Source organism: Sceloporus occidentalis, unplaced genomic scaffold, assembly GCF_023333645.1.
Source record: "Sceloporus occidentalis isolate IW3139 unplaced genomic scaffold, rSceOcc1.0.p SCAF_243, whole genome shotgun sequence".
In the NCBI taxonomy this organism is placed as follows: Eukaryota; Metazoa; Chordata; class Lepidosauria; order Squamata; family Phrynosomatidae; genus Sceloporus; species Sceloporus occidentalis.
The window spans coordinates 910,799-933,345 of NW_028317223.1; the positions used below are offsets into that span (position 1 = coordinate 910,799).

General features: G+C 39.9%; 2 protein-coding genes across 2 annotated transcripts; both read left to right on the plus strand.

Annotated features, from left to right (window-relative positions):
- The first annotated feature begins 291 nt into the window (after positions 1-291).
- LOC149276267 (mitochondrial carrier homolog 2-like) lies at positions 292-8,238 on the plus strand. Its single transcript, XM_089503812.1, has 12 exons — positions 292-378; positions 4,510-4,594; positions 5,116-5,240; positions 5,663-5,719; positions 6,012-6,069; positions 6,261-6,312; positions 6,534-6,593; positions 7,009-7,102; positions 7,198-7,239; positions 7,730-7,797; positions 7,886-7,961; positions 8,152-8,238. Exons 1-12 carry the CDS (start codon positions 292-294, stop codon positions 8,236-8,238), a joined length of 891 nt encoding a protein of 296 aa, XP_089359938.1.
- An 11,106-nt stretch (positions 8,239-19,344) lies between these two features.
- Positions 19,345-20,364, plus strand: LOC149276268 (complement C1q tumor necrosis factor-related protein 4-like). The gene has a single exon (XM_089503825.1). It carries the CDS (start codon positions 19,378-19,380, stop codon positions 20,362-20,364), a length of 987 nt encoding a protein of 328 aa, XP_089359951.1. The 5' UTR covers positions 19,345-19,377.
- The last annotated feature ends 2,183 nt before the right edge of the window (positions 20,365-22,547 follow it).

Sequence of the window (22,547 nt, forward strand, 5' to 3'; positions counted from 1 at the left end):
AGATCTTCTTAAAGACCGAGCAGGGTGGCAGTGAGTGAGTGACCATCATGCTCCTGTGAGTGGGGCTATCTGTGACTGCACCCCCATTTAAGAAAAGACAACCCCCTCCACCCGAATAAGGGCTCCCCAAATTTCCTCACCGCACCGCTCCGCTTCTGGAACTAGACGTAGCTCCTCCCACAAACTCTCAGCGTTGCCCGGCAACGCGCATCACGTGCTCCCCCACTGCGCTTCCTGTCGCCTGAATCTTTCTCCTTGAAGCCGCGACCCGCGTCACGTGACTTCTCCAAGATGGCAGACACGGCCAGTCAGGTGCTGGTGGGCTCCTGCCTCACAGTTGTGTCCCACCCGTTAATGTACGTGAAGATGCTGGTGCAGGTGAGTGACTTCCTTAGCAGGCGGGGCCTCCCCTCGGTCTGCGCCAAATATTGAGGCAGGGGGTTGATCCTGGGGCAGCACAGTCCTGTCAGGGGCTCGGTGCTTCCTGGTCTGGCAGCAGTAATGCGGGAAGTATCGTGGCCTGTGTGGGCCGAGCTGTGTCTTGTCAGGAGCGTCGCCTGCTGCAGTGTGCAGGGTACAGGGCTATGGCTGACTGGTGAGCAGGAGGTGCTCATGGCTGCTGCTGTCTACATGGAATGGGGGCTGAGGGAGGGGTATTCCATGGCTGACAGCCTGCACCGTGGGGCATGTTTGGGTAGATGTCTGTCTGTCTGTCTGTCCTGGTAACATGTGGGCCCGGTGCCGGACACACATCTGTCTGCCATCTGTCAGCGGATCGCACACAGCTGGCTGCAGCACCTTGGGGTGGCTGGAGGAAAATGTCAGGGTTTGTTGTGAATATTTGCTTTGTTATATGTTTTATTTCTATATATATATATAATAAATGTCATCACATATAATATCTTTCATATAATAAATATATAATATCATCGGTGGGTTATTTGCTCTTTTAATAAATCGTGCAGAATGACACACAGATCACTGATGAAGAAGAAAATTAAGATATAATAATAATCCAAGGCCGGGACGGATGAGTTTGCCCTTTAATGGCATTCAGTGCCGCAAATTACACGCAAACCCTGTTTTAGCTTGTCTGATGTCAGTGTGCTTTTGGGTTGTTCTTCCCTGATACACGCGCGGTGTAATATACAGTACGATATACATTGTATATACAGTATAAGTGAACTTGGAGGTGTTGTCTGGCAGCGCATGTAGGACATTATTATCTTTTATTTATATATCGTTGCTTGCAGTCCGTACAGACTAAGACGAGCCCATACATTAGGTAAAGAAGGCTTGACTCACAAGCTTACACTCTAGAGGAGAATAAAAAACTTAACGTCTGCCCTCTATTCACCGACCATCATCTTTTTTTTTTTTTTTTTTTTTTTAGGACTGGCGTCAAATACTTTTTTCTGTTTATTTCTTTATCAAAGAATGAAGATCCAGAATTTTCTGATTTATTTTATTATTATTATGTTTTCTACGAAATGTGTAGTTTCATGCCAACGAATAACAATGTTTCTGATTGGCGAGATAACCCTGTAACTATTTAGAGTTCCCCAGCTGTTTAAAATAATATCCTCCTTTGTAGATTTTCCTATAGTAGCCACGGGCATTGAAATTGCCCCCGAACGGCAGCGGCTCTGTTGCCCGTGAATGCCCCCCGCAGGGCGAATGAGTAACCCTACTACGTGAGTGTTGGTAAAATGTTGGAATCTAATTACAGTGGAGCCATCCAGAGGTTAATTCCGGGGTGAAAAGGATGGCTTATTGTACTGGGAGTTTCTTGTACGTGCAGCTCTTGGTAGCGGTTCTTTATTCATGGGGTATCGCGTGAAAGACGTTTTTGGTGATATTCACCTTGTCAGAAGACTTCAAAGCTGTTTCGAAGAATAGAGAAAGGGTCGATTCCGGGTATTTCTTCTTGTTTTTCCTGTAATCATTATATATCTGATATAAGGATCCGCGGCTCTGGCAGAAGATTCCGCGTAGAAATCAATACTCGTGTAGTCGGCACATCTAATATTTAATAGGAAAAGCTTTTAAATCCCAGACTGGCAGAAAATCAGAAGAGCTGCTGAAGCGCTGTTGGCACGGGGTCCGTTGGCTAATTATTACCCTGACTGCCATTGGACTTTAGAACCCAAGCAGGAACATTGCGTAAAGGTGAATGACCTCATCTACTGTCATTTCACTGCGTGTGATGTCATAAGAACAGATTGTACACTGTTTTGTAAGATTAATGCTTAGACGGCACATATTAGGATCTTTATTTTAGTTTGAATGAATATACAGTACATCTACACAGCTTAGTGTTAAAAGAACGTTTAGTTTAAAATGTGTCGGCTCTCCTTACCGCTGGGGGTCCGCTCCTGGCCCGTTCTTCATAGCTAATTTGCCCAAAAGCCTAGAAAGAACTTGTTTGTGAATTGAGCCTTTTGGTTCCGGGTTCTATGACCGAGTCCCTTTTGCTTTAATTTAATTTGCTATAAAAATTACTTGAATACACTTCTTCATTCAAACAAGGCAGTGCAGGGCATCCGCTGGCTGAGGGTAGTCGGGGTGGTCTGCAGGCTTCCCAGCCTAGACAAGAAAATTGTCCTGTGATTTATGTAACTGGACAAAATCGGTGCCTTTCTTGCCAAGAGAAAACGCAGAGGAACATTGTTAGTGTATGGTTTTGTGTTGAAGAGCTCCTTGGGACTTGTTTGATGGTGGCGAAGGCTTCCCGCTCTCCTCTTCTTTGCGGGAGACGTTCTGGGGCCATTGAAAGATTTCCGTCACGTCAGGAAAGATCTGAGGGCAAACGCCTTTCGGCTCCAAGCACAAGTCCCTCCGGTTATAGAAGAAATGTTTTCTTTTGGGTCTGGCCCGCGTCAGGCATTCGGCAAACTGCTTGTCGCACTCGCACGCCATCCTACCGCAGACGCTCGCCGACGTGCATTTGGTGCGACCCCGGCCGCAGGAGAAGTGATAGAAGTCCCATTTCACTTTGCTGTAGCACTCGAGCACCACCCGGGAATGGTGATAGCAACAATCATGAAGGAAACAGCACTGGTCTATGGCATCCACCGGCACACCTCGGCCCCCGGTGCCGCAATAACAGCCGTACAAATTGATGCCCAACAGAGGCACCTTCAGTTTGTTTCTGTAACACCAGAGGGTCACGACCATGTCCAGCACCCCTCGCTTATGGCGTGGAAGGTTCTGTGCGCAGTCTCCCGGCGGCTGGAAGTGGAGGAAGATTACCAATCCCAGCGCCGACAGCGTAAGGCACTTCATTCCTGCGTCTGTCCTCACCCGGTCATCTGAAAATAAACGTCTGTCGGTATAGAAAGACACGAGGGGGTCACTGAAACCTCAGCTGTTTGGATCTCACCTCTTTATATAGACTGTACCCGTCTCTGGCTGCGGTCCTTCCCAGGAACCGTTTTCTGAAGCCTCGATTTCGTCTCTTTAATTTTCCGTTCAGTTTTACTTCGCCGCAAAGCAGTGTCCTACGTCGTGATCCGGGATTCAGTAACCCTTTCTTGTATCAAACGCTATTCTCCTGGCGGACGAATTCTTCCAACAGAATTTTTCCCTACATAGTCTGTTCTTTAAAGGTTGCTTGAGCGTCGCCGCAAAAAGAACCCGCGTGTTAATAAGACGTATTAAGCGTTATATAGTGATGACTTTATCTGTGGCAGATGTTTATTCCGTGAAAGGGTTATATGGTGTGGTTATGTGTTGTTTTTTGCGGTGATTCCTTGTGACATGTGACGGACTAAATATACTCCATTTGGGATTTGAAACTAGCAATTAGTTGATGTCCTCATATAGCATTCCATACGGACGAGCCTCGACGCTTCAACCAGAAAGCAGAGGACGCTTTTCTTCCTTTAAGTAGGGTATTTAGTGAAACTGTTGCAAAGTATACTCAGAGTCATTGGAAGTAAGTTTCAAAATCTAAATATCCTGAAGGGATCTAAAATATACCTTAAAGCAGTACACGGAGGAGCTGTTCAGCATGATAAAGTATTTAAAAAGGGGAACAAATAAAAAGGAGATGAATAAGTACTTCAATTAGGGCCACTTTAGCCAGTTGTGTTTTATAATGTGCAATTATTTTGCATTTATTCACTTTATATAAACCTACCCGCTAGCTGCCATGTTTGGATCCTCAGGGGCGTGAACTCCCCGCCTACTTGACAGCGCAGCACTTAGGCATCGCCTTTTGGCTGTGGGAAGTAAGACATTTTCCAGACCTTGGCATCTATTGAACTTTGAGTCAAGAAAGCGTAACTAAGAATCAACAGCCTTCCCCTCTGTTTTGAAGACCAGGAGATAAGGCTGTACTCTGATGGGGTGCGGGGGGGATAACGGCGGGGTACTCCGATGGGGTGTGGGGCGTATTCAGCGTTGTGGGAAATCAGCCATGATATTGCTGCAGGCAAAACGCACTAACCTATTAAACACAAAGTGTAACTGATTTTATTGTAATATTGAATGTCTTTATTTTTTTAGGTGGGACATGAGCCACTGCCTCCTACCTTGGGGCGAAATCTGTTTGGACGGCAGGTGTACCAGCTTCCGGGCCTGTTTGCATACGGTAACTACACTCCCGCACCGCAAAGGGTTAGGATAGACGGGGCGTTGGATGTCAGTTGACTTTAAATTGTGTTCTTTTGCGTAAAAAGTATTTTACAGCATAAGGTGGCGCCAATTATACCGATAACCAGATATATTTCCTTTAGTAGAACAAATATAACATCGGCATTGCAGGAAGTCCCCAGTTCAGCACCAGACTATATTAGGTTCCTATACAAAGGAGACGCAGGTAGAACACAGAGTAGGTGTTACATGATGTGATGGATATTGAGGCTCTGTACGTCTCTGTGAGCTTCCTGGGGCCATGGTCAACTTACCTGAACCTTGGACAATTCCAACCATCCTGGTTTATACTGCAGCGTTACTTACTCCGTGTCTTCGGTGGGAGGAAAGAAATATCAGTCTTACATTTAAATTTCTATTTTAAATCCCCCACTCATGACCGAGGTTGCAGAATGCATAGCTGCCGAAGGGCTGCGGTGATCAATTTGTTAATGGAAAATATTCTCTCTCCCTTTTTAGCAAAACACATAATTAGCATTGACGGGAAGAGCGGGCTGTTCAAGGGCCTGGCTCCCAGACTATGCGCGGGGGCTGTCGGGACTGTGGTACACAGTAAAGTCTTGCAGGTATGTGACTCCGTAACGGTACCACGTGATGGGCTTTGGCTTCTTGTCACCCGTTTCTCAGTGGCCTCCGGTTATTTACCTTTCTCTCTTTTTCTCCTAGCGCTACCATGAACTTGAACAAAAAGAGGTACGTTATCAGCTGAGACTGTTCCGCTGTGCGATGGAGACACGTGAACGTCATGATTCCATATTTCATGTTCTCTGCTTCATCTACTGCTGTGATTAATCGGCATCCGTGGGCTCGATGGGTAGTGGATGTATTTGTAACCTCAAGGCTGCAAAATTAATGCCACGGCTAAGACTAAAAAAAGCTTTGTAGCCACTTTTCTGACATACCAGCCGTGGTGATAAAAACAGACAAAATTCAATCATCTTTTTTTTTTTTTTATTGGCGTAGGAAAGCTATTGTATGTGACCAAGCTCGGTTGTGTCTTTTGCAGGAGGGCGATGCTGAATACAAAGACAGCTCAGCATCACTTGACCATGTTATCAAACAGGTAAACACTTGCCGCTGCGGGATTATTTATCGCTTTCTCGCCATGTTCTGCAGAGCTGTACAATGCTATCTTCCAGGAGTTTACATGCTTATTGGGTCTTATAGATAAACAAGTGATCCCAGTATCTGCTTTCGTTATTTGCTATGAATTGTATCGCTGCGACTGCCATCCATCACCACTTAAAACTGTTTTTAAAGCTTTTTAACTTCCCAACTTGCCGTTCAGATCTCAATAGCTGAATTGTGGTTTAGCCGATCGTACCGACAGTTTTTACGTTTCTGCTCTTTTACAGACCACACAGGAGATGGTTGCTCGTTCAGCAGCCACCCTCATCACACACCCTTTCCATGGTACGTTGTCCACGTCCTACAAATGACCGTCTACTGTTTTGTTTCTTAAACAAAAGACTGTAACGATGGAATCACAGTCATGATTTAGAGTATCCCTCAGAAAACTCCCAAAGCGACTGCTCTGATGTAATGTATCCCGTAGCGAGTATAAAAGTATAATTTTATTATCTGCTGGTTTTTTTTTTGTGCAGTGATCACGCTACGATGTATGGTCCAGTTCATTGGGAGAGAGACCAAGTATAAGTATGTATGTTTGTGGACATCCTAACACACCCCACTTTCCCCATTTGTGTTGTGTATTGGCTTTAATGTCTGGTCTGTTCGTTGAATGCCGGGCTCTAGGTGGACACCCCTGCCTTGCGTGTGCACAGTTTAGGCGATGGTGTCCCACTGAGCTGTTGAGTTGATTGGTCGGAGGGATAGCTGTGTATGTGAATGAAATGTAATGCCTTCTCTTCTTACAGTGGGGTGTTTGGATCCATCATCACGATATACAAAGAAGAAGGAATTCTAGGATTCTTTGCGTATGTTTCATTTACTTTTTATTTGATTTTCTTCACTTGTCTTAGCGTTGTTTACTGTCAGAATTTATAACTTTCAAAAGGGACTTTGTCGTGATTGGGTACCATGTCTGCTTTGCGTCAATACATTTTGATCTACACGTTGTACTAGGCAAACTGCTAATGTGTACATTGAAACCTATGTCAATAGAATTTTTGGCATCCTTAATTTAACTTAATTTATCCTTCATTTTGATTTATATTGCAATAGAGCATTTGGCTATAAATGAGTAAGAGAAATTTAGATCCATTTATTAAAGAATTATTTCGCCCAAATGTTTGTTTTAAAACTGATACCCTTTTTGAGCTATACTTTGACCCTGCGTCATGAAATGGCAGACCTCGGTGCGTTGCTCATTTTCTGTTTTCCGTTTCGTAGGGGTCTTGTTCCAAGGCTATTAGGAGATATCATTTCTCTGTGGATCTGTAACACGGTGGCTTATCTCCTCAACACGTATGCCCTGGATAATGGGGTAAGACTGGACCTCGTAAGATAACTTGCCCCCTCCCCTAATATTCTCTGTGAGAACTACCTGCACTCACGAGGTTGACTCTTCCTTCGCTGCAGGTTGTTGGGGAGATGAAAAGCTACTCGCAAGCAGTTACTGGGGTGAGTTGATTGACATCTGAATTCACTGTGCAGCCCAGAATTTATTGGTCATACACCGTGTTGATTTTACTAGTCCGTTAATGCCAAGGGTGGCTATTTTTAGGGGGTATGTGGTGTGTTGTGGCAGATCTGACAGTAGGTGGCGCCCTTTGATATGCCCCGAGGACACGCGTGACATTTCCATGCAGAGGAAGCTGTGGGCACAGAGCTGAAAAATCCTAGTTTTGAATAGATGCTACAGGCTGCGTTCTTCATAACACCGGCTACTGTATGTCTTTAAAAATTACATTTAGAGGCTTAGCCTTTTTTTCCTCTTATTTTCTTTATCTGTTAATGCTGATATGTATTTACTCTCCAGAATAAATAGAGCAATGTTACACAGAAAAACGTTGCCGTGTGCTAAGTTTGCATTTACTTATCTCTCTGTTTTTGAGGTTTATAATGTTCCCGATTTTCTGTTCCTCGCTTATCTCTCCCTTCAATCCTTCAGTTCATATCCAGTATGCTGACATACCCATTTCTCCTGGTTTCTAACCTGATGGCTGTTAATAACTGCGGGTGAGTACGGCACATGCCGCAGCATCTCGTCAGACTAACGCCCCAAAATGAATCGGCCGGTATTTCACACAATCTTTTTTTTGTGCAGACTGGCTGGAGGCAGCCTCCCCTACGCGCCTGCGTATACCTCTTGGATAGACTGCTGGAGCCAACTCAAGAAAGAGGTAATGCCCTAATCCTATATTCCGTGCCCAGTGTTAACGCAGGGGCCAGAGACTGTAAAATAGCTTAACCAGCAATATATTATTATTGTTTTTCATTTTTTTTTATTAAAATGCGTATTTAAACAGATTAAACAGACATTAGAAATGTGAACGTCTAGCCTCACCCACTACTTCTTCTTTTTCGTTTCAGGGTAACATGAATCGTGGAAATAGTCTGTTTTTCCGTAAGGTGCCTGCAGGAAAAAGCTACATTTTTGAACAGAAGAGATTTTATTGAAGGGAGAAACAGTAGGATCTGCACCTAAAGCTGCTCCCTCTGCCTGGAGAATGAGTTTAATTTGTACACATTTTGTTAACAATAATGTATGATTCTATTTTTTTTAATAATCATTCATTCTTGGGAACACAGTTTGTGTATGGCTATCTTAAATTTGAGAATGCAGATGTCCCCCCCCCCCCCCCTTTTCGATCTTTTACTTTGCCGCGTCGGACTCCCAGCGCGCGGTGCCAGGGGCGTTCTAGGTTTCTACCAGCCAAAGTTTTTAAGAAGCCTACTTTAAAGACACGATCCATCAGTTTGTCCATAACTTCTGTCCATTTTTAGAACATTACGCACTGGATATACCTAAGCGGAAGGCTCTTACGTGTACAAGAAGCCCCCTGAGATCAGGCGGTGCTGCAGAAGACTGCGCACCCGCTGAAAAGTGGAAGGGCTTCCCTACGGCCGTGCAAAAAACCTCACTATGCACACAATCAAGAATAAATATGTACAAAAAGATAAAGTACGTCTGTGTTCTGATAATTGTCCGGCTTCCAGACCTTCCCTGACGTCTTGTCCGGCGGCAGCTCCCGTGTTGTAATATCTGTTCGGAACGTGAATGAAAGTGGCAGCGTTTTGCTTCTAATAAACCTGTCATTTGTGGTGTCTGCTTTGTAGGTCCTTTTCACGTAGCTTTGTTTTTGATCATAAACTTGAAAAACCTGGGGAAAAAAGGGCACGCTTTCCTTGTGAATCTGTACATGAAGTGTCGTAAATGTTCATTTACCGCAGGAGATGTAACAGGATCTGTGGGTCTGTAGCCACGTTTGGAATACGGTTCTCAGCATCGAGTGGTCCGTAGGGCATCGATCATCAAGAAATTATATTGGGGGTTGTAAATAAAAGGCGCAAGGAACCTTTTGGACTCGCTATTCAAGATACTGGATTGTCTTACGAAGAATATTAGGGTTCCATTGCGAATCTGTCCCCAGGGGTCACCTTGATCATTTTAGGTTATTAAGCTGTAAGATTTATGTCTCAATGACCCCGACACAGGGCTGTTCCAACCGTAGCTGACAACTCCTATCACTCCTGGTCTGTAGTTGTGTGGCTGATTGTTATGGGAGCAGGAATTCAGCGACTTGAAGCTGTAAAGGGTGAGTTCCACTGATCCTCAGCCTTTAACAACTCCTGGAACTTAATAGAAGGGAACTTATAGCCCTTAAAATTTCCCTGATCTTAAGGGCAGCATCCGTAATTGTCGTTCCAATTTATATACGGCAGGCGTTCTTTGAAAAGTCCTGGCGCTGTGAAGGCATCCGGGATTACCGCTGACACAAGAGGGCCAGTCGTCAGGCCTGGTTCTCGTCTGAAAAGTAAGCATAGAAGGGTAATTTAGACGAGTCGTATAAACGCTCCTGGTAAATCCAGCCGTTTGCCGTCTTGCTATTGAAGGTGTGAATGTTTATCTGGCCGGTATTTAACTATAAAAAATATGCAGATGTTCTCGTTTTCTGCAGTAATAAACGTTTAGTGAGAGAGCGGATTCTTATGGATGCTTTTGGCTACAGAAGGAAGCTAAAGCGTCGTTTGACAGCATCCTCCACATTAAAGTGCTTATGATGGCAGAGAGTTATCTCTAATCGCGTCTTTGACCCAAAAGCTTGAGACGTGGGAGAGGACGGCCCTCACCCCCCATGATTTAGGGTACTAAGGCTGTTAAGGCATCAAGCTCCCGTCATTCATGAATGAACGGGGTTAAAATCCCCCTTTTAATGTCCCCGTTTCTATCTTCCTGTCCCTTTAAAGCTAATATCACTGGAAATTCATGGCAGTATTTTTTTTTTTTTCTGTTGTTTAAATCTCCTTGTACCTGTCGGGGGAAAATCGCACACATCTATTGTGCTTTAACACAATGGAGATGTTCTGTTGCCATGGTTACTCCCATTTTCCCGGAGCCCTGCTGCTGTCGTCGTAGCGGCTCTTACCCTTTGGTAAATCCGCCTGGGATTTGGAAAGTCTCCCGGACGCGTTCTGTGCTTATCCCCTATTCCTCGGCGGCAGCCATCAATGCCGTCCTTTACGGATCCAGCAGTGTCGATTCTCGTGGAATTCATTCAATTGTTAATTCCTGCTAATATTTTTTTCTAAAATATTTGAAAGTAGAGAATAATTTAAGGAGTATTTCACCATAATAGATACTTTGTTACTGGCTGTTCTATGTGACTCTATTTACATTGGGTTTTGATTAAAGGCATCCGTCACATTCTGCAAACCCTAATTTTTAGTATATATATATATATCCACCTTATATGTATTATATCGGGGGGCAGCCACCTTAACTGCCTGTTCTCAGATTATTCCTCCCCATCTCTGTGGTTGTGATTGGGGGAAACCTTTAGGAAATGAAATTGATCGGATAATGCTGGCTTTGCCACTGGCTGCCATGCATCTCAGCTTCCTCAATGTATACTTTAAAAAAAAAAAATATCTCCAAACCAATTCCACCGATCCACAAGAAATAAAAATGGATTGGGGGCAGCCGAATGCACTGTCCTGGTTATTGAAGGACGGCCGTGAACGTCTTCCACGTCTGTAAATTCCAAAAAGCGTATACTTTTATTTATTTTTTTGCTAGCAACGATTTATGAGAGATACGGCGTATCAGGGTTACGTCACATCATCTTGCTTTTCTCATAACATCTGTTGGGGATTTACTGAAAGAGTGGTGGATAAATGGAACAGCCTCCCAGCAGACGTGGTGAAGGTTAATACAAGGGATTTAAACATGCATGGGATAGACATATAGACGAGACCAACGACTGATTAAGGTTGTTATAGCAGGAAAAACAGGCGACTAGACGGGCTGAATGAGCCTGATCAGCTGGCAGATTCTATGTACCTTTTATTCTATCCTTCCCTAGCGTGACTCTATATAATGCATGTCCCCTTTCCTATATGTATAGTAAGAGCACCTAATCCATAGGAACTCAGACCTTATTCAGTCTCGTCTTAGATTCAGGAGCTGTATGCCTGCCCCATGCATCTGTAAATCCCCTTAATGTGCACCACATCTGCATAGAGGCTCTTCCATTTATCTACCACTCTCTAAAACATCCTTACATTACATCTAAACCTCTGACGCGCTAGTCTTAGACTACGACCCCAGGATTACTAGGGGCAATAAACATATTTACATACAGGTAAACAAACATAAACAATCAAGGCTGTTACAGCCAGCTGATTGACACCTGTGTACAGCAGCAGCCTCTCACATGATCAGATCACAGGACGGCTCCTAAAGCATCTCACTGTGCAAAAGGCTATATAATAACTGCATGCGAATGGTCCATATATATATATATGTATATTTACATATATACATATCTGCCTATACATATACTGTGTGGAGCTGTCCATGATTTGGTGCTCTGTATGTATGGACCCCCCTCACTCCCCCCCCCACCCTCCAGCACCCCCTTCCCTGCACCAAATCCTTCCTTGGATCACAAACTGGAGATAAAGGCAGGAGACAAGTGACAGGAGCAGCGCAGGTAAGTGCTGGGGGGGATCGGGGGGGATTCGGGGGGCTTGGGGTCCCAGGGGAGACACAGATCCTGCGCTATAAGGATAATTCAAGGGTAGACCCAGGACAGGAGAGAAGGAGAGATGGGGGTCAGGGGGAGGCAGGGAGGTGGTTGTCAGAAGGCTGGGTGACATTGACTGGCTGCAGACCTTCTGATACCTCCTCAAAGAGGACAATTGCATGTTTTATAGTCACAGCATAGATCAGGTAACCAGCCTAGTAACATTATCCATAACCTTGTGCACAGGTGGGATGCAGGGTATCTGGGGGTCCTGTTACCCCTGACATTCACGCTCCCCATCCAAACCACAGATCAGCAGACATATTCACCTGGGAGATTCGTCAATGATATATCATTGGGGTAATATCATTGCTTAGTACCCCAACAGAGAACCCCAACGAGCCCCCTGATAATGGCAGAATTCCAAAGATCTGGGGTCATTTCTGCATCCCTTACATCTACAGAAACAGCCATCGGCCCCCAAACACTTATATACAGTTACATCTCTAAAACAACAGCTGTCAATCACCCCTCATTAAAGTCTTTAAATCCAGTTTGTTTATGGATGATATGATAATATATACATCACTATACATCATATACAAGCCTGTACTTATTATGAACACATTAAATAAGAGAAATGTGGGTCATCAGGCTAACAGCCCTTATGGGGTGGGCGGTATTTTGTACATATATATATATATATATATATATATATATATATATATATGTATATATGCAAAAAACATATATCTCATCAATTGGCAACACTTATTAAATTGAAATTGATTGAAATTTCTAAAAAAAACCTTCCAGATTTTGAGAGTCAGCATTTAAAAAGTTAATTCATACCCGTATACTTATATATATATATATATATATAGATAGATATATCCTATCTATTGTTAGGGGTGGACACGTGTCTTTGCGGTACTAGCGATATATTAACTGAAATATTCCATATCCAGCAGAATATATTGTACCACGCTGCGGAATATGACGGTGCTATATAAAACAATAAATAATAATAATCCTAATTGGTAATGTTCCGAAGCTGGGATCTAACTGCATTTTTTTTGGTAAAGAAAATGGATTTTCTGAAATTGCTAATCTTGAATGCAGCTTTTTTGGAGACTAGAATTCAAATCTTTTTGCTGGGAACTCAGAATTGTCACGTGACACAAGAACACATAATATCACCCTCGCCTCCATTTCTAATTCCTCCAAAACATATTAGAAAAAGTAAAAAAATATGAACAACATAAAATTATAAAAATATACATTATAAGATATTAATATATATTAAACATACAGACTACAGTCAGGGAGCTCTTTGTTTATATTTTTTGCCAGGAATTCTTAATTATGATGTGACACAAGAACGGCTCTGATAGGTTGTTGCCATAGAAATTGAAAAACATTCTTAAAAAGTTTCTGTGTAGTTCTAATGTGATTAATCCTTTTCAGGGAAGTGTATATATATATATATATATATATAGCTCTCCTATAGTTTATTTGCTCAGCATTCCATAGAGCGCATGTAATATTTGTGTCTAAGTGGAACAGCAGATTTAAAGGTATGATCACGGTGATTATGAGTGTTCATGTGTTTTAGTAGCTAATGCACCAGGTATTAAATATTAAAGCTTGGGATCCCTGCTGTGATTAATTAGAATGATGATCAGATGGGAGAAACCTTACATGCTGAGCTTCTGATCTGTACCCTGGCTGAATACACGCGTGACCCGATGATCACACATCACGGGGGGATTTAAATCACCGGATCAAATGTCACAACTGACAGGGGCTCCAAACTTTATTGAGCTATCAATATACTCTACATATATCAATATACTCTACATATAGCAATATACTGTACATATAGCAATATACTCTACATATATCTATATACTCTACGTATAGCAATAAACTGTACATATAGCAATATACGCTACATATATCAATATACTCTACATATAGCAATATACTGTACATATAGCAATAAACTCAACATATATCTATATACTGTACATATATCATTATACTCTACATATATCAATATACTCTACATAAGGCAATATACTGTACATATATCTATATACTCTACATATATCTATATACTCTACATATAGCAATATACTCAACATATATCAATATACTGTACATATAGCAATAAGCTCAACATATATGAATATACTGTACATATAGCAATAAACTCAACATATATCAATATACTCTACATATAGCAATATACTCAACATATATCAATATACTGTACATATAGCAATATACTCAACATATATCAATATACTGTACAAATATCAATATACTCAACATATATCAATATACTCTACATATAGCAATATACTCAACATATATCAATATACTGTACATATAGCAATAAACTCAACATATATCAATATACTGTACAAATATCAATATACTCAACATATATCAATATACTCTACATATAGCAATATACTCTACATATATCAATATACTCTACATATATCAATATACTGTACATATAGCAATAAACTCAACATATAGCAATATACTGTACATATATCATTATACTCTACATATATCAATATAGTCAACATATATCAATATACTGTACATATAGCAATAAACTCAACATATATCAATATACTGTACAAATATCAATATACTCAACATATATCAATATACTCTACATATATCAATATACTCTACATATAGCAATATACTCTACATATATCAATATACTCTACATATAGCAATAAACTCAACATATAGCAATATACTGTACATATATCATTATACTCTACATATATCAATATACTCTACATATATCTATATACTGTACATATAGCAATAAACTCAACATATATGAATATACTGTACATATAGCAATAAACTCAACATATATCAATATACTCTACATATAGCAATATACTCAACATATATCAATATACTCTACATATAGCAATATACTCAACATATATCAATATACTCTACATATAGCAATAAACTCAACATATATCAATATACTGTACAAATATCAATATACTCAACATTTATCAATATACCCTACATATAGCAATATACTCAACATATATCAATATACTCTACATATAGCAATAAACTCAACATATAGCAATATACTGTACATATATCAATATACTCTACATATAGCAATATACTGTACATATATCAATATACTGTACATATAGCAATATACTCAACATATATCAATATACTGTACATATAGCAATAAACTCAACATATATCAATATACTGTACAAATATCAATATACTCTACATATATCAATATACTCTACATATAGCAATAAACTCAACATATATCAATATACTCTACATATAGCAATATACTGTACATATATCAATATACTGTACATATAGCAATAAACTCAACATATATCAATATACTGTACAAATATCAATATACTCAACATATATCAATATAATGTACATATAGCAATATACTGTACATATATCAATATACTGTACATATAGCAATATACTCTACATATAGCAATATACTGTACATATATCAATATACTCTACATATATCAATATACTGTACATATATCAATATACTCTACATATAGCAATATACTGTACATATATCAATATACTTAACATATATTAATATACTGTACATATAGCAATATACTCTACATATATCAATATACTCAACATATATCAATATACTGTACATATAGCAATATACTCTACATAAATCAATATACTCTACATATTGCAATATACTCTACATATATCAATATACTCTACATATAGCAATATACTGTACATATAGCAATATACTCTACATATATCAATATACTCTACAAATAGCAATATACTCTACATATATCTATATACTGTACATATATCATTATACTCTACATATATCAATATACTCTACATATAGCAATATACTCTACATATATCAATATACTCTACATATAGCAATAAACTCAACATATATCTATATACTCTACATATATCTTTATACTCTACATATATCAATATACTCTACATATAGCAATATACTCTACATATATCAATATACTCTACATATAGCAATATACTCTACATATATCATTATACTCTACATATATCAATATACTCTACATATAGCAATATACTGTACATATATCATTATACTCTACATATATCAATATACTCTACATATAGCAATATACTGTACATATATCTATATACTCTACATATATCTATATACTGTACATATAGCAATAAACTCAACATATATGAATATACTGTACATATAGCAATAAACTCAACATATATCAATATACTCTACATATAGCAATATACTCAACATATATCAATATACTCTACATATAGCAATATACTCAACATATATCAATATACTCTACATATAGCAATATACTCAACATATATCAATATACTGTACATATAGCAATAAACTCAACATATAGCAATATACTGTACATATATCAATATAATGTACATATAGCAATATACTGTACATATAGCAATAAACTCAACATATATCAATATACTGTACAAATATCAATATACTCAACATATATCAATATACTCTACATATAGCAATAAACTCAACATATATCAATATACACTACATATAGCAATATACTGTACAAATATCAATATACTCAACATATATCAATATAATGTACATATAGCAATATACTGTACACATATCAATATACTGTACATATATCAATATACTCTACATATATCAATATACTGTACATATATCAATATACTCTACATATAGCAATATACTCTACATATATCAATATACTCAACATATATCAATATACTGTACATATAGCAATATACTCTACATAAATCAATATACTCTACATATTGCAATATACTCTACATATATCAATATACTCTACATATAGCAATATACTGTACATATAGCAATATACTCTACATATATCAATATACTCTACAAATAGCAATATACTCTACATATATCTATATACTGTACATATATCATTATACTCTACATATATCAATATACTCTACATATAGCAATATACTCTACATATATCAATATACTCTACATATAGCAATAAACTCAACATATATCTATATACTCTACATATATCATTATACTCTACATATAGCAATATACTCTACATATAGCAATATACTCTACATATATCAATATACTCTACATATAGCAATAAACTCAACATATATCTATATACTCTACATATATCATTATACTCTACATATAGCAATATACTCTACATATATCATTATACTCTACATATATCAATATACTCTACATATAGCAATATACTGTACATATATCAATATACTCTACATATAGCAATAAACTCAACATATATCTATATACTCTACATATATCATTATACTCTACATATAGCAATATACTCTACATATAGCAATATACTGTACATATAGCAATATACTCTACATATTGTGCCATTTGCTGTTAATGGTTTCTCCATTTACTTCCTATGCTCATCTGACAAAATTGTTATAATCATACCGGGGAACTCACAGGGTTTGCCCCAGAGTCTCAGTTTTTTTGCCCCATTCTCAGGGTCTCAGGGGGAAGGGGTAGATACTCAGTGTCACACAGTCTGGAGCTGATCCCTTCCTATTTTCCCCCGCTGTAATTATATATGACTCCTAGTTGGTGCTTTTTCTACAGTATGTTATGGTTGATATCCCTGCTTGAATGTAGGTGACTCAATTAAGTGTATTTTTAAATAATGACAAGTCACGATTTCCATGAGGACCAAAATAACAGCATATTGGGTAACACATTTGGCGAGTAACTACATACAAGCTTCACGGTGGGCTAAAAAGATCAATATTTCTAGAGTGTCTGGGTGGGCTCCTTCTCATTTGCTTGATTTGGACCAAAATGATCACCAAGTTTTTCTTTTTTCAACTTTCCCCCCAACTTTCCCAATACATAAGGGCATAATGTGAGGCTTAAGGCCGGCAGTCTATCAGGACTGTATCCTTTCTGTGCTTCTTAAGCTAGATCTCTAGGCATTCCATTTTTTTTAAATAGGACTGGTGAGGGGGCATTGAGGATGTTGGGTGGTGCGTATGCCCACATTTGTTTGGGTTGTATCTGCCATTTGGCAGATTGCCTAATTGCCTCCTTGGATCAAAGTTGCCATCCTACCCCTGAGCTGGCATAGGTGTGTGGATTATTTGGGGTGGGGGGGGGCTAATGCCAAGAAGCCACACTGAGAAGCCTTAAAATTTTAATGACCCCGCAATAATCTTTAAATGCTCAATAGGAAGAAGGAATCCGTAAGAAAACGCATAACATTTTCAATGACTTCCAGAAGAATCCGGCACATATTTTCCCGACTTAACCTGTTTAAACGAGACCTCTCCAGTCTTGCTTGTTGCCGTGGAGATATGTAACCCCCCCCCCTGTGCCCACTCAAATTTCTCCCACTGTCTGAGATTAAAAATGAGAAATGATTCCTTTGATCACAACTCATGAAGGATCAGAATCGTAGTGTAGGCTGACATGGTTCTGGAAAGAAATTCTAACTTCTTCTCTTTAAAGAAAGTCTTTCATCTCAGAAGACAAAGGTACAAGCGGAGCCTTCGGGTCCTCGGCTTCCAAAGGTACTACAGACCAACGAGGTCGAACGTTCCCACGTCTAGAAGGGGTAATAGAGGTAGATCGTCTACTGATTGTGGGCCAGGACGAGGACCTTCTAGGCCAGGACGGGGACTATCTATCTACCCAATGATGTTGGGATGAGCCTGAATCGTCATGCCAAGGTCCCCTGGTCATTAGATAATCAGGAGTTGCATGACTTGAATGGCTTCCAGATGTTTTCCAATGCCTTATTGCCCCCTAGAGACATCAATCCCGACAGCAGCTTTCAAATTTCTCTAATTAATACAAAATGGTAATTCATTGAATAATTAGCACCGCGTCATGGAACAACGCTCGACATGTCATGCTTTTTTTTGTTTGTTTGTTGCCTTTGAGAACTGAAGTTGGATAATTTTGCCCTAAAGCTTGAAGATTTTTAAAGCTTTCACCCAAATGATCTAAATTATTCTTTATCACTAAAACACCGTACGTATCTCGAGATCAAACAGGACCTCAATAGGCTCCTTTCCTGCTTGGACCAAGAGAACATTTGTGACTTGAAGCCACCTCAACGTCATGTTAGTTGTAGACCCACAAACACTCAAGGACCGCCATTACTCAGAAAGATGTTTTTTTTAATCTATAGCATAAAGAATTTTAGGATATTTTATAGATCATGTTGTCATGCGCCAATAATCCAATATTGTGGTTGGTGACAGTTTTTTAGATGTTAGGGAAAAGTCATAGCTGGGCCTGATATTGTTGCAGATGATGGATCTGATTTTGGTGCAATGTTACTTTTGTATTAATTTAATTTTTCTTTTTTTAGACAGAATGTTTTCCCTAAACGGCTCCGCTTTGCTTCGACTTATTTTTATCACCCCCGTGGTTCTTGGCTATGATTTCCGCTCGGCTTTCTCTGTTGCTCGCACCAGCAGCATGGAAGGTGGACCTGAGATGGTCATCACATTTGACAAGGTCTACGTGAACATCGGAGGGGATTTTGACCCCAAGGCCGGAATGTTCAGGTGTCGGATTCCGGGAGCGTATTATTTTTCCTTCACCGTTGGAAAATTCCCCAAGAAGAATCTGTCGGTGATGTTGATGAAGAATAAGAATGAGGTTCAGGTGATTGTCTACGATGAACACCACCACAAAGAGCGGAAAGTAGCCAGTCAAAGTGCTATGTTACAACTGGATTACGGGGACACTGTGTGGCTTCGTCTTCATGGCGATCCCAAATATGCTATCTACAGTAATGCTGGACCTTACACGACCTTCAATGGATACCTCATATACCCAGATACATCCTCTTATTTCCAGGGCAGCAACTCCTACAAGTCGCACAACCTTCAAGGTACGTCGAAATCCAGAGAGGGGTCTTCAGAACAGAATGAGGTCTTCAAGCAGAACTCTGTGTCTGCTGAACAGCCTGCTGTAGACACAGACCCCAGATCAGCTTTCTCTGTTGCTCGTACGGAAAGTCTCTTTGGCACAGAGGACATTAAGACACAACATCAGCCCATCACCTTCGACACAGAGTTTGTCAACATTGGGAAGGATTTCAACCTATCTGCAGGTGAGTTTCGGTGTAGGGTGGCAGGAGCCTATTACTTTTCTTTTACCATTGGGAAAATGCCCTACAAGACAATGTCGGTCAAGCTGATGAAGAACCAAAATGAAGTCCAAGCAATGATTTATGATGACAGTCACTCCAAGAAACGAGAGATGCAGAGTCAGAGCGTGATGGCGTCCCTACAACCGGGCGATACTATCTGGCTATACAGTTACAGCCGTGATGGATACGGAGCTTACAGCAACCATGGCAAGTACATCACTTTCACCGGGTTCCTGGTGTATCCAGAAGAGACTCCCACCCAGCATCTGTTGGCCACAAACCAGAAGGTGTTCCTCACAGAGCTGTGAAGAGTCGCACAACCATAATCATACACGGTGACTTCTGAAACTCACTCCATGAGATATGTAGATCTGCACTCGTCATCTGTGTGTCAGTGAGCATGTTATCAATTATTACTTCTGTCTCTCAACATTGCATGCTCCTGTCCTGGGTGGGAAAAACCTTTCGTCTTCTCCACCCATACCGAACAACTTAATGTATGGGACAGGCCATTGTAGTTCCACGTACGGATAGTTTTTTTAAGACCAATATAAAGAGTAATTTGGGTAAATCTAGATTGAATTACCGTAGTCTGCGCCAAGATAATCTGAATGTTTTCCAATGTTTTCATTGGTCCGTGATCTTCCCTCCTGGGCTTACATGTGTCCGCCTGTCTCTGATGGGCACCTTACGCACCGTATAATACAAGGGTGTCACAGAGGGATGAAGAAGGCATTTTCTGACGCGTGTACAAGGCACTCGGAGTCCTCTAACTTGTTTTTATTGCTTTCAGGCTATTTCCACATTTTGCAGTTAATTACAAGTACTAAAAAACCACTAATTACATATTGTAACAATGCTCAGTGTCACTCCGGCATCAGGCAGGGCTGAACATCGCAGATCAACAGATAATCATGAGTCTGTCCTTCGCCGGATTCACAGCACCAACACCATGGGTGGGTTTAACTCTTTGTGGGCACAATAAACCCTATACAGATTGTTGGTTTTTACAGCCAATGTTTTATGAACATGGCCACAATAAAATGGCATGGTCCAAAGGGCCAGCCTCATGAATTGGTCCCGGAGTTAGCCAGAACCTAGTCTGTGCCTGCTGGGTGTAAAAACTTCAACCTTCAGCTGATGTAAAGACGCATTCTATCTTCTACAGGGTGACCAGGTGTCTTCTCTACACGGCGCTTGACAATGCACACGCTAGGGTCTTTTTAAAAACACTAATGCTTTGCGCAAAGACTGTTGTTATAACGGCCCCAGTTCAAAGAACCATCATCTGAGATTGTTTATAGCGAGTAAACACCATATCAAATAAGCCAAGAGTGATCAATCCTGATCAGGAGAGAACTAAGTTGTCTGATGAGACCAAACTCTTATTATGTTATTGAGCAATTATGCGCCCACTAGCTTCATAGGTCCCATTAAAATGGTTTAGTGTGGAATAAATAAACAATCGGAATCGTATAAGGCACACATTACAATCATTCGAATCTAAACAAGATCTTATTACAAAGTTTTATCATGCAAGCTGCACTGCCAGAAATATGCATCTTCAGGCTATTTGACGAGAAATACCGCCCGATGATACAAGCCGGGAATCGCAAAATCCAGTCTTCATTTTTTTTTACTGAATGTATCGAGCTATATATAATTCTAATAAATGTTTCTCAGTATTACATGCTGTCCTTTATTGTGTGTGTTCAACTGGATTTACAGTTATTGTGGTTGTCCAAACCGGCCATGTTTTTTGTCGTATTATTTCACCTATTATGTTTTTGGAGATCTGCAATAATAATATCTGGATTCACTCGGCAAGATCCAGAGTGCTAAATTGCCAGGTATACACGTCACCTACATTGCTGTTGAGGGTTGCATACTGATAAGAAATGTATGAAGGAGGCAGAAACCCTTTTTATATACTTAATATAATACAAACCATGGAGTTTAAGAGAGTCCAGGGACAATAAAGCGAGGAGTGTCCCTTCAGCCCATCTGGTGCATTTTGTGTTTCAGCAGATAAAGCTTTTTCAGTGAAAAATACTGTAATCTTCTCAGCCTATGCTAGAAGGGAAAAAACACCTACGTGTAAGCGATAGGACATCCAGGTCTCAATCTCTCAGTGGCACCTTTTGGCTCCGACATATTTACTCGGCGTATATTCTTCTAAAGGCAGCAGTGTTTGGGTGTTGTGCAATAGCACAAGAAAACCAAAAATGCTGAGCTCCATTGAATCTTTTTCACCCAGGTTATATGCGATACTCCTCTTTACTTAAAAAAATCTTTTTTTCCTGGACCATTAGGTAACTAGGGTCCACCGGCAGAGAACTAACGACATGCACATTCAGAGAACATACTATCCATTCCACATCAAATATTCAGACATACAAGATATTCCAGAATGTAAGTCTTTATTTTATATACATAAATAAGTTGTTCTAAGATGCACAAAAGGAAAGAGCTGAAGCTACTACATTCCTTT

Excerpts from the sequence above, each read along its gene's own strand:
- LOC149276267 (XM_089503812.1), top strand. The coding sequence starts at position 292 with ATGGCAGACACGGCCAGTCAGGTGCTGGTGGGCTCCTGCCTCACAGTT. Across the intron at positions 5,720-6,011 it reads TTGACCATGTTATCAAACAG|ACCACACAGGAGATGGTTGC; the intron begins GTAAACACTTGC and ends GCTCTTTTACAG. Across the intron at positions 7,962-8,151 it reads GGAGCCAACTCAAGAAAGAG|GGTAACATGAATCGTGGAAA; the intron begins GTAATGCCCTAA and ends TTTTCGTTTCAG.
- LOC149276268 (XM_089503825.1), top strand. The coding sequence starts at position 19,378 with ATGGAAGGTGGACCTGAGATGGTCATCACATTTGACAAGGTCTACGTG.